The sequence below is a fragment of the Adiantum capillus-veneris genome, chromosome 18 (assembly GCF_014529385.1).
Source record: "Adiantum capillus-veneris isolate H3 chromosome 18, ASM1452938v2, whole genome shotgun sequence".
In the NCBI taxonomy this organism is placed as follows: domain Eukaryota; kingdom Viridiplantae; phylum Streptophyta; class Polypodiopsida; order Polypodiales; family Pteridaceae; genus Adiantum; species Adiantum capillus-veneris.
The window spans coordinates 88,074,700-88,087,337 of NC_140948.1; the positions used below are offsets into that span (position 1 = coordinate 88,074,700).

General features: G+C 46.2%; 1 protein-coding gene across 5 annotated transcripts in view; it reads right to left on the minus strand.

Annotated features, from left to right (window-relative positions):
• Positions 1-12,638, minus strand: part of LOC147435992 (SET domain-containing protein) — a 131,116-nt gene that overhangs the window by 86,632 nt on the left and 31,846 nt on the right. For 2 of the 5 annotated variants that reach the window (XM_086488897.1, XM_086488896.1), the window contains exons 2-5: positions 3,862-3,971; positions 3,279-3,342; positions 3,052-3,162; positions 2,764-2,823 (exon numbers count right to left, since the gene is read on the minus strand). In XM_086488897.1, the coding sequence (XP_086345023.1) occupies positions 2,764-2,823; positions 3,052-3,162; positions 3,279-3,342; positions 3,862-3,971 (345 nt within the window). Of the gene's footprint in view, positions 1-2,353; positions 2,485-2,763; positions 2,824-3,051; positions 3,163-3,246; positions 3,343-3,861; positions 3,972-12,638 lie in introns of those variants that run through there. The other 3 variants (XM_086488899.1, XM_086488900.1, XM_086488898.1) reach the window with 3 other exon arrangements.

Consider the following 12,638-nt stretch of genomic DNA (forward strand, 5'->3'; position numbering starts at 1 on the left):
TTGTCACGGCTTTCTTTTGCTGGCAGGGCTGTAGTGGCCAATCAGGTGCTTCTGGCTACACTGTGGTACATCATGTTTTGCTAGATTTTCTTGAGTTCTTGCATTGGCCAGTTGGAGAGGTTGATCAAGAACTTTTGTGGTCAGGGTGAGACACACAGTCTGCTCAGGCCAAAGTTCCTGCTAGCAGGGGCAGGTTGTAGCCCTTTGGGCAGTTTTCTTAACTAATAGAAGGATCTTTTTCTTGCCCAAAAAAGAAAACAACCACCACCACCACCCACTGATACACGGAGAAACAAGTACTGCTCTAGCAGAGGAGCTTCCTCTTAATACTCACAAAGAGCGGAGCAAACTGCTGATCAGACAAAAGATCAGGTCCACACCGAAGTCATGAAATGCTATTTCAGGTGGCACTCCGCAAAAAGATCTCCCCCACACACCACTTCAGGAGGCTGCATCTAATATAAAGCCCTAAGTCGTTTGGGAATTATTAGCAACCCCGTAGCCACACAAAAGTTCTTGAGACCCTCCTCGACTTTGTGTAAGTTTACCTCTTCACCATTCTCGTATTTGTGCAAAAACATAGTATGATCCACAAAACTCCACGACTCGTAGCTCTTCTCCTTCCACCCATAGTTGTAAACCACAAAGCCCAAGCCCTTGAGCGGTCAAAAAACAGCTCAGAGTCTCGAGCAAAGAACAAGAAAAACAAGGTAAATGGACAGCCTTGCCAAACAACGCAAAAGAATCAAGTGCTACCTATCTCAAACCCACGACTCTGGCAAGCCCATCCTGAGCTTTGTCACCTTGCAAAGTCCCCAATCGAGCAGTCGTATGGCTTCTCAAAGTCAACAGTCATCGGCCTTTTCAAGGTCCCATATGACCGAGTCCTGCTATGTAAACATGCCTGTCATTGCCAAAAACGTCAAGATAATGTCAAGGATATGAAGTTCTTTGACAAAGCCTAACCGAACAGAAAGACTAAAAGGAGTGGCTAGAGCCTCAAACTCAAAGCCTTCACAACAAGTATCTTGCAGACTGATTCAGGATTGGAATAGACCACAGTTAGAGAATTTCATCAACCACACCAGCCCCCCGAGGATAAGATACGTGAGATCCTCTGTCAAAGTCTTAGGCCTCATATCTCTGTCTATAACATGCTGAAAAGTAAGAGGCCGTGATTCAAAAGTGTCCCAAAACTGCAAGCAAAGCTTGGGTATGCGGCCATCCTTACCTCAGGAACTTCTGTGAGCTAGAGCTTAAAGAACATCAGCCAGGTCCCCTTTAAAAAGAAGTGCACCATCCTGGCTCTCATATAATCATTTAACACACTCTTATCAGTGAGCCCAAACCTGTGATCTCGAAACAGTGTGGCACCAAAGAGCACACTACAATAGAAGTCTGGTAGCAACCTTTTCATTGCCGTGCCAATGGAGCCATTTGGGAAGCAATTGATCGATGTTACCTATATCTCGTATCACCCACCTGAGTCCACTAAGCAACCTGAGAGTGGAAGGTGAACTCACATCTCTTCTCTTCTATCCCGTGCAACTCCTCTATTGCCTAGCAGAGTTGGGAGTATCCAAGGATTGTCAATGAGATGCTCCTAAAGGCATTGTTGTAAGGAGGAAATACCTTGATGAAGACGCCTTTGTCTCTCCTAGGCCTAAACAAAGGACGAATGACATACCTCATGAATGAATCAGCTCTGAGAGCCATGCTACTGCTATTGCTCTAGAAGTACCGTCCTAGTCCCCAAGCTTGCAAGCTCCACAAATCTTATCAAGTCGATTTGTCAAGTTCTCATACAGGAGCCCTCCCCTTCTCGCTATAATGGGAGATCCAAAGGAGGAGGAGCTGGCGAGGATGCTAGTCGCAAAACCCATCATGCCTAGCAAGTCACTGATATCGAAGCGATTAATGTGGGAGAGATTCCTCATCTCTCAAAAGTTCCTCATGATGCTATACATCAAAAATCTTCAAAATAAATCACAACCCTCTCATGTAACAAGCTCTAAACCATACATCATGATGTGATCCCCATCCAACCGGTCTGTAGGGTCCTTAAGCTAGTTAAAATCACTGCCTGCGCGCCAACGCTCAATATCTAGCGATGCATCAGAAATATTTGCTGAAAATCAGCCCATGATGCACTGCCATGATTATTTGCAATGTTAGCGTAAGAAATTTCTTAAGATGTGGCCATGAAACTGCAAGGCAACCACTGAGGCTGCCCAAGGAAAATAATTCCTGTATCCGTATGGCATGCTGCCAGGAGTCTGCATTAGACGTGCATACCCCTCCCTCAGGATTTACGCTACCAAAAGCTGGTGGCCAAAAAAGTCGAGCTACTGACCACATTACGGCATACGACTCTTCCATAGGTTGTCCTCCTGCGCCATAAAAGCAGCAATGCTGCCTCCAACGAGGCATATCTACAGCACCTGATGCAACCAGCCTTTGATACACATACCTGGGGCCGGAACCCTGCAGATTCCATGGAATATCAGAAAATTTGATGCACTGTAAAACTTAAGGCATGCAGTGAAGTAATGTAAATGGTTACGGGCCAATTTTTATGCTGTTTGTTCAATGAGCTTTTATGTCTTTTTCCTAGTAGAGAAAGAGAAAAGATCAAAACTTCTAAGCCAAATTTCTTTCCAAACATTTCAAGCTCATTCATTTGAAATTAACACAAAAATCTTACAACCACCCTTTGCGCACTTGGATCTATTGTTGAGGTGCTAAAGCTAAAATTTAACTAACCGTGTTGTGTAGAGCACCAAACTGAGGTAGGCATTTCATGTAAGGAGCCCATTCTGATGCCTGTAAGAGAAAAGACAATTAGTTGCTTGGATTGTAGAAAAGTCTACCCATTCATGCCATGGAGTACAAAAGAAATACAACCAAGGACTCTTTGAAAAATTATTCTGCTATAATGTGCTCTCAAAAGCAGATTATACGTTGTGAAGTCTCTGGCACAATAAAATTATGAAAACCATGTTTACAAGCTTGACTAATGCCTTAAAGAAGATAATGGAGCGTTAAAACTACCTGACCAGAGAACTGTTCAGACAAGATGAGCAAGGCAAGTCTTGCACAACTGCTCACATTTTCTTGCAGCAACTCTTTCAATTCATGATGTAATTTGTCTGGTGTGATGACCTAGAGGCCATGTATCATTAATATTTCAAGATATAAAGAAGACTACAAATGAAAGAGATCTTAGGTACAATCCAAAAAATTAACTGCCAGAATCCCTTCTCAAGTTTTATTCATACTATTTCTGTTGAAATCCTTAAGACGCACTCTCCTGCCAATATGGACCGTAATGCAAAAAGTCCCCTGGTACAAATAGACACAAAATAATTAAGCAGTCCCCTTGTACTGTAGATTGAAATTCTTTTGCCAAATAATAGAGTAAATCTGGGTTACTACTTGCACAGGCGGCTTGCAAGAACTGACCTGGTATTTATCCCATTAAAACGTAATCCTTAAAAATTTAGATTTCTTTATTATTCATTTTCTTTAAAAATAAACATAGTGCATCCATAGGACTCCTTAGCAGCATGTTACAACAAATAACGACCGAGATACATGACCTCAAACTCCAAAATTAAGAGGAGAATTTCATGTCAAAGCTCTTAACAAAACGCCTCCCTTTTCTTTGTGGGAGATCATTATTCTATCAAAAGCACCTCAAGGGCACATACCCTACGGTAAATAACAAAGACAAATGGAGACGTGTCGCTATAAAAGCAAAGAGAGTAAAAAACTGAAAGATTATCAAGAAGCAAAGCTCTCTGGCACCCAATGTAGAAATCTAGCAATAAAAATTTGCTCAAACATTACTCTAAAAATTACCTTCCATGCAAGGATTGTCCTATCATTAGCATTGAATCAGCCTCACCCTCACCCCTACTCTTCAACCAAACTTTGAAATCATGCTCTTCCCCTTTTGTAGCAGCATGCACCTGTATGAGCAAATAAAAGACATCTCTCTCTCTCTCTCTCTCTCTCTCTCTCTCTCTCTCTCTCTCTCTCTCTCTCTCTCTCTCTCTCTCTCTCTCGATGAGGATAGATTCTAGTAGTAGTATCTTTGTTCTAGTTCTTTTGTACCCAAAGTCCAGACATGGTATTAAATTCACCATTTTATAACAGATTGGTCTCATAGGTCATTTTGGCCTTTTGAAGACGTTAATATAACTCTCTCTCTCTCTCTCTCTCTCTCTCTCTCTCTCTCTCACCTTTCTATCACCCAAGTGTGGTAGATTGGTTATGCCATTTCCCTCTTGAATAACAGGTCTTGAGTTCAACTCTCCTCGTCAGCTAGATCTTTAAGGTCTCTTGGGATAGTTTCCCACGACCTTAAAACTCTCTTTTTTCTCGGGTGTGTGTGTGGGTGTGTGTGCGCGCTAATAAAAAGAGGAAAATGGTATAACCTTTCTATCACCCAAGTGTGGTAGATTGGTTATGCCACTTCCCTCTTGAATAACAGGTCTTGAGTTCAACTCTCCTCGTCGGCTAGATCTTTAAGGTCTCTTGGGATAGTTTCCTACGACGTTAAAACTCTCTTCTTCTTCTTCTTCTCTCTTTGTAATGGATCTATGAGGTTGGACGTTGGTGCCTTTGAGGTCAATTTCAGAGACAGGGACATTGTTTTCTTCTCAGAGACTCATCACGCCTCTGGACAGCTTATGCCACACGTGGTGGTATACAGATGGGAGACAACCCATAGGATAGTCGCGAGATCTGACCATGGGAGTAGAGGTTCAGAAGGAGTAGCAGAGCTATTTAGGGAGGACTTACAACCACTACTACATATTGTACGGAGAGATGATCATGCTAGATACATGTGGGTGAGGCTGAGAGCTGACACAAGCCGATTTCTATACATTGCCATATGTTACTTCCCCCCCAATACATCAGTATATGCTGCACCCAAGGACAGTCGCCTTTCTCTATACTAGATGATAATATATGGGAGTTTTCTAGGGATGGTGATATCATCCTCCTAGGGGACTTCAATGCCCGAACGGGCAACTCTCAGACAGTCTTCTACGACACTTCAGATGAGATGCTTAAAGAGCTGGATGTGGGTGACTGGGGCTTGAAAGATGCTCACATGACAAAGAGCAGACGGAGTATGGGAGATACCTCACGGAGGTATTCAATGTGAGAGTGAGCAGCGGAAAGAGTGTGAGCCACGCACGCCAAAAACACTGGAGGGAGAGAGTGAGAGACAAAACACAAGTGCTCTGCAAATGATGCTCTCAATACACAATCTGTGAGACTACAAGACCCTAAGCATTCTATTTATAGAATCTTAGGTTGAGGTAGGGCAAAAATGTGTAACTGGTGCAAAAAACATAAAAGCCCAAAAATGGCTAAAAATGTGTGCACCCAGCAAGGCTCAGAAAATGACCAGCCGGACACGTGCTAAAAGTGTTCCGCCCATGCAATCTACATGATGTGCCATGGGTGGCCAACCCGGGACAATCACTAGCCGTACAAATGGCGAAGCAACGGTGGTGTAACTCTAACACCCCCTCTCAGCACTGAATGCCGAGACAACACAAAGGAGTCAAAGGTTCTCGAGAAGCCAAAATCCGCTGAGGTACAACCTTTGTGAAGATATCTGCTGCATTGTCCGCTAAAGGAACATACTCCAAGTGAAGATCTCCAGCCAAAACCCGCTCCCGAACATAGTGGTATTCCACCTCAATGTGCTTTGTCCGAGCATGAAAGATAGGGTTCTTGGCAATAGCAATGCGACTTTGATTGTCGCACAAAAGACAAGTAGTAGCAGTCTAGGGAAAACAAAACTCTCCCAGTAATCTCCGTAGCCATATGGCCTTACAAGCAGCATAGCAAGCTACTCTATACTCCGCCTCTGTAGAAGATAGCGCAATGGTGGGTTGCCGCTTACTGCTCCATGAAATGGGTCCTAAGCCGAGTGTGAAAACTACTCCTGTAGTAGAGTGCCGAGTATCTGGATTTCCTGCCCAATCTGAATCACACCAACCAAGTAAGGTGCAACCCTTGGAGCCACCATAGAACACACCATGGTCCAAGGTGCTACTGATGTACCGCAAAGTACGTTGGGCACACTGCCAATGTCGCTGACGAGGTCAGGTGTTGAAGGAACTGAGGACAAAAACTGTGTAACAGATGTCAAGTCGGGAATAAGTGAGCCATTCAAGGCAGCCAACAACATTCCTGTACTGCTCCAAGTCAATCCGTGGGGAAGGATCGTGAAGCGATACGTTCTCTCCGGGCTCAAGAGGAGTGCCAATCGGTCTGCAAATTGTCATCTGGAATCTCTCCAAGATAGCATTCGCATACTTCCGCTGAGAAAAGAAGATGCCGGTTTGGTGTCTGAAAAATCTGGAATCCAAGAAAATAGTGAAGAAGCCCAAGATCCGTCATCTCAAAACGTGTCTCCCATAGCTTTCATGATCAACTTGACCCTGCTGGTCCAAGAGCTTGTGAAAATGAAATCGTCCACATAGACAATCACGATCGCAACCAAAGAGCCATCAGAGACAACATAACAGTTGGAATCTGATGAGGTATGTCGTAACCCCAGCTTCACGAGAAACTGGTCAAGTGTGAGGTACCACTGTCGTCTAGCTTGCTTCAGTCCATACAATGCTTTCCACAACTGATACACCCAATTCTCCTTGCCTGGTATACGAAATCCAAGAGGTTGCTCCACATAAACTTCTTTATCCAAAACTCCATTCAGAAACGCACTTTTGACATCCATTTGGAAGATAGACCAACCAAAGTTGGCTGCGAGAGCAAACACTTTGCGTATGATAGTCATGCAAGCGGTGGGAGCAAAGGTCTCGTCAAAGTCCACGCCTGGTCGCTGTGTGAAACCCGGAGCAACAAGTCTCGCCTTGTATTTGTCGAGGGAACCATCGGCCTTGAAATTTGTCTTGAAAATCCATTTCATAGAAACCACCTTCTGCTTGTTGGGCCTGGGAACCAAAGTCCAGGTTTTATTCCACTCGATAGCGTCCATCTCTCTACATGGCACGCTTCCAGCAATCATGTTGGAGTGCTTCCTCCACCGAGGAAGGCTCAACTGGTGAAGCCTGAATCTGAGACATGAGTGCAAAGTTCACGAACTCTGTGCCATCATAAACTTGCATGTCCTTGAGGCGTGCAGAACGTCGAGGTTGTCCAGGGTCTAGCGGGTCTAGTAACTTCGTGACTCCACAAAGGAGAACCATCATCCACATCAGAATCGGAATCGGAATCTGACATCGGATGATCGGGTGAAGTAACTGGCTGCGGTGTAGAGGGACCATGAACACGAACAGGGATACGATCAGGTGTAGGAGGTGGACGAGGAGGAGGTAGAGAAGGTATAGGCTTGGATGCTTCCCCCTCTGCAGGTGTGCTGAGGGAGAAGCTCCATGAAAGTCACATCACGGCTAGCTGTGGTGGTCTTGGCGTCAGGATCGTAAAGCCGATATCCATCAGACTCTCGTGAATAGCCCAGAAAGATGAGCTTCTTCGCTGTTAAGTCTAACTTCTATCGCTTCTCCTTTGGCACATGGACAAAGGCCGGACACCCAAAAACTCGAAAGTGTGAGACCAAGGGCTTGTGTCCGTAGTAAGCCTGATAAGGAGTCATGTCTTGCAAAGCATGGGTAGTAGAACGGTCCTGGATATAAACCGCCGTGTTGCATGCCTCTGCCCAGTAAACCCGGGGCAAAGAAGCATGCGCAAGCATCACACGATCCATCTCCATGATAGTCCGATTCTTCCGCTAAACAACTCCGTTCTAGGAAGGAGTGTAAGGAGTAGTCAGCTAGCGCTGGATGCCCTCTGACTTGCACCACTGTGCAAAGTCCTTCGAGGTGAACTCACCCCATTTGACGTGCAAGTCATTCTCCTTTTCAACCATCGTCTTCCAATTTTGAACGAAATGGAAAACCTCCGACTTGAGTTTTAGGAACCAAGCCCAAGTGTACCTACTGAAATCATCCACAAGCACAAGCAAAAACTATGAGCCAGAAAATGAATGAGTGCTCATCGGGCCACATACATCAATGTAAACCACTGCAAGTGGTCCCGAAGCTCTACTGAATGCCTGCTTCAAAAAGGCAACCCTATGTTGCTTGCCCGTCTGGCAAGCCTCGCATACGCCTGATGAGAAGCATATCGCTGGTAAACCCACCACCATAGAGGTCCTAGCAGCCTGTTGAAGCTGCCGATAACATAAATGTCCAAATCGTGCATGGCATAGAGAAGAAGACTCCGTGGTCCTAGACAGAAGAGCAGTGAGGTGGTATAGGGAACCATCGCGCTCACCGCATGCAAGGATAGTACCTGTCGTAGAATCAGAAATGGTGACTGCCACTCCCAAAGTGTATGTCAGCTCCCTGAGAGTCCAAACTCAACACAGAGAAGAGGTTGAAGGTCATGTCTGGAACGTAAAGCGCCTTCACTGAACTAAACTTCGGGTCTGAGGTAGAACGAAAGAGGGTAATCTGGCATGTGCCAGACACTGGAATCTCATGGTTGTCACCCATAGTGACGGTCTGCCCGTGAGTCTCTCTGAGAGAGCTAAACCATGATTGTTGGGGAGTCATGTAAGTGGTGGCTCCATTGTCAACAACCGAAGTACCTGACTGTGATGTAGCAAGAGCGTGGTCCGTCGTCGCGACAAGAGCGTGGTCCGTCGTCGCGACAAGAGCGGTCCCCGCCGTCTCGTGAGAGGCTACTACTGCAATCGAGGCTGTCTATTTCTTCCTGTTGGCCTCATCTCGCTTCTTCTTTCTGCATTCTAATTCTCTGTGCCCTTTCTTGTGGCAATGGTAACATTCGATGTCCTTATTCTTCTTCTTCTTCTTACCTTTACCTTTCTTGTTACCTCCTTGAGCTATCAAAGCTCCTTCGGCTCGGAATGCGGAGTGCCCCTCAATCTGTCTAAGGGAAGGGAGAATCTCTCGTCCCAAGTGGGAAAAGAGGTACATCCAGATGTGAGCAAACTCTGAAAATAGGGATCAAAGCGTGGGGGAAGCTTGAATAGTAAGAGGCCAGCCATGCGTGCCGAGGTGATGTCGCCTCCGACAGAGACAAGGTCATCCCAGAGTTCCGGCATGCGGCGGGTCGACCCATCAAGTGAGTTGAAATCCTTGAACTGGAGGTTGTACAACTCCCGTTCAAGTGTGATCTGTTTGGCAAACGAGGTCTCCTCAAACTGGTCAAGAATCCGTCTCCACAATGGATGTGCATGCTCCTCTTTGGAAACTTCCTTCGTGATACAATCCGAGAGGTTCATCATAAGAAAGGTGAAGACTCGTATGTCCCGATCCACCCACTTGTCGATCTGTGCTTGAGTGGCGGTCGAAAGGGAAGGCTCAGTAGCCGAATGGGTAAAATCATTCAACCATTCCCAGAGTCGATGGTAGGCAATGATTGTGCGAAACTCGTGTCCTCCACACAGAATAATTGTGTAAATCCAACTTCTTCTCTTCAGCAAACTGGGTGAGGGCATGATTGTTGGATGTAGCGTTGGCAACAGATGCCGACGTAGTCGCATACGTGGAAGTGGCCGTAGTCGCAGAAGACGCAGTGGCCCTTCTGGGACTGTTGTTGTTGTCCCTTCTACTTCGGATCGACATGTCGCGAGCTCAGAGATAAGTCCCAAAGGTAGATCGATAAGATCGCAAGTCGTCGATGAAGGTACCGTTCCGAAGGCTGTAGCAGTCCAAGATAACCGCACGGACAACCACCGGATGGTGTCTTGGCGAGCAAGGGATGGTTCAACTGCACAAGAGGTAAAAATTCAGCATGCTGTCCGCACAAAAAAACACTACTAAGGGTGCTGAAAACGCTGCTGTAATAGAGATTTCAGTGTGCCTGTACGCCACTGGTCGGTGCGGGAGCGTCGCAGAGTGTCAGAGGAGAGGGTTCTCGCACTTTTCAGCTGTCGAGGGGCTGAAAACAGCAAGTAATAAGTACCGAAAATGGTGCCGATTGGGTGTAGATACATGTCCAAGGTGTAGATTTGCAAGTTCCAGGCAGTGTAGAAGACTCCTGGGTGTTCCTTGGCTGCTCCCGTAGGTGCACAAGATCAGCGTTTTGTGAAAAACGCCGCAAATCACCAAAAATGCCAGCAAAACACGAAAAAACGCAGCAAGATTTGCAAAACGCAGATCTCTCCAAAAACGCTAGGGTTTGCAAAAACGCTAGGGTTTGCAAAAACGCCAGCAGATGTTGGTGCCAATTTTCGTGCGATTCGGTTGCAGGAGGGAAGCGCTTGGGAGAAGGATGCAGATCAAGGCTATAGATGCAAAAGCGCTTTTGTTCTTGCAAAAAGCGCTAGGGCTGAAATGCGTTTTTCAGATCCGCCGCAATGGAAACCGACAGAAGTGCTAGCACTAGCCTCAAGAGGAGAGATCGATGCAGATTCTCTGTTGTTGGCGACTGATACCATGTGAGAGTGAGCAGTGGAAAGAGTGTGAGCCACGCGGTCGAAAGCGCGGGAGAGAGAGAGAGAGAGAGAGAGAGAGAGAGAGAGAGAGAGAGAGAGAGAGAGAGAGAGAGAGAGAGAGAGAGAGAGAGAGAGAAAACACAAGTGCTCTGCAAATGATGCTCTCAATACACAAGCTGTGAGACTACAAGACCCTAAGCATTCTATTTATAGAATCTTAGGTTGAGGTAGGGCAAAAATGTGTAACTGGTGCAAAAAAACATAAAAGCCCAAAAATGGCTAAAAATGTGTGCACCCAACCAAGCGCAGAAAATGATTGGCCGGACACGTGCTAAAAGTGTCCGCCCATGCAATCTACATGATGTGCGATGGGTGGCAACCCCGGGACAATCACTAGCCGTACAAAATGGCAAAATAACGGTGGTGTAACTCTAACAGTGACGACCACACATGGGTTAGCCATACTTAATGGCTTACAACAATTTCCTGGAGAAGCCGGTTTCACATGCTTTCCACACAAACACGGGGCCAGTACAGTGAACTATGTTATGGCACAGCCGAGCTTTATTCCTTGTATTCAGGATTTCATAGTGGGAGCCAAACCAATGGGCATAGCAGTAGATCATGCTCTTTTGACATTGTCCATTTCATTTCAGTGTAGTATAGCCCAAACATCAGAAGGCAGGTCACATACCCGTTGTACAGTTACACCAGAGACTGACTCCGTTTATACAGAGATCTATAGCCGTCTATGCACAGCTAGTCCTGGCCTCTCAGTGGAGGAGTGCACCGCTTTACTGACTAAGACACTGCATGGTGCAACATCAGAGGCATACCCAGGCACTCAGCTGGGTCGGAGTCGACATTTTGGGAGCATGCCCTAGAATAGTTGGTATGATGAGGAGTGCAGAGAGATGAGAGCCCAACTCCAGAGAGATCTTCTTTTAGGAGTCATCACATAGAGACAGTCTTGGATTGCTTCTCGATGCCTTGTGCGACAGAAGAAACGAGCTTACTTGGCCCAGATGGAGCGAGACTTGTATCAGTTGTTCTTGAGTAGAGACTCAGGAGAGGCATGCCGATTCTTTCATGGGCACTCCCCTCCCCCAGTCATTACTTCTCCTGATGTGTGGGGCCAGTATGCGACATCGTTATATACAGTTCTTGGACAGGACCCCCTTCCAGATCCTACAGATCCATGCCCACCTACTAGCACCTTCTTTACAAATTACCACTGAGATGGTAAAGAGAGCCATTGACAGGAGGACCAGCAGGGCATATGATCATGTTGGTCTAGTAGCAGAGCACTTTCTACATGCTACAGATATGCTGGTGGAGGTTCTTGCAGTGTTGTTCAATCGTGCCATGTGTGAGGGGTTAACTGAGACTTGGAGGTTGTCTGCTATTGTGCCTATCTTCAAGGCAAGTGATCCTACAGAGCCTGGGAATTACCGCACTATTAAGGTTGCCGGAGGGTAAGGGTGTGCCGACAAAGGGCCAGGCCGGTTTTAGGAGAGGTTTCTCCACTCTTGATTATATTTTGACACTCAGAGCCATCATTGAGGAGGGCAGGTCACATGGGAGACGGATTTATTGTAACTTTGTGGATTTCCGCAAAGCATTCGACATGGTACTGAGAGCTCGATTGATGCGCAAACTGCAGGAGATGGGGGTGACCATAGTATTGATTTGGGAGATTATGGCTCTATACAGATCAATGATGGGACATGTACGCACCCTGAAGGGGATATCTGATTTAGTTCACTCCACCATTGGGGTGAAAGAGGGTTGCCCATTGTCTCCTACTCTATTGGTATGTATGTTGATGAGGTGTCTGATTACATTGACAGAGAGGGTGATAGAGGTGCCCAGCTGACAGGGACGTTGATCCCATGGTTGTTATCAGCTGATGATATTGTGTTGATCTCTGACTCACCAGAGGGTATGCAGCGACAGTTGGATGCATTACACAGTTTTGCAGAGGATAGTGGATTGTCTGTAAACCTTGGTAAAACCAAGGTTATGGTGTTTAACACCACACCACAGTGGATCAGGAGATCAGCACCGACTTTCACATATGGTCAAGAGATTGTAGAGTATACAGATACATACACTTACCTTAGGGTTGTCTTCACTGGGCCGAGGTTTTCTTTGGGGAGAGCACCAGAGACTATACTGACTAGAG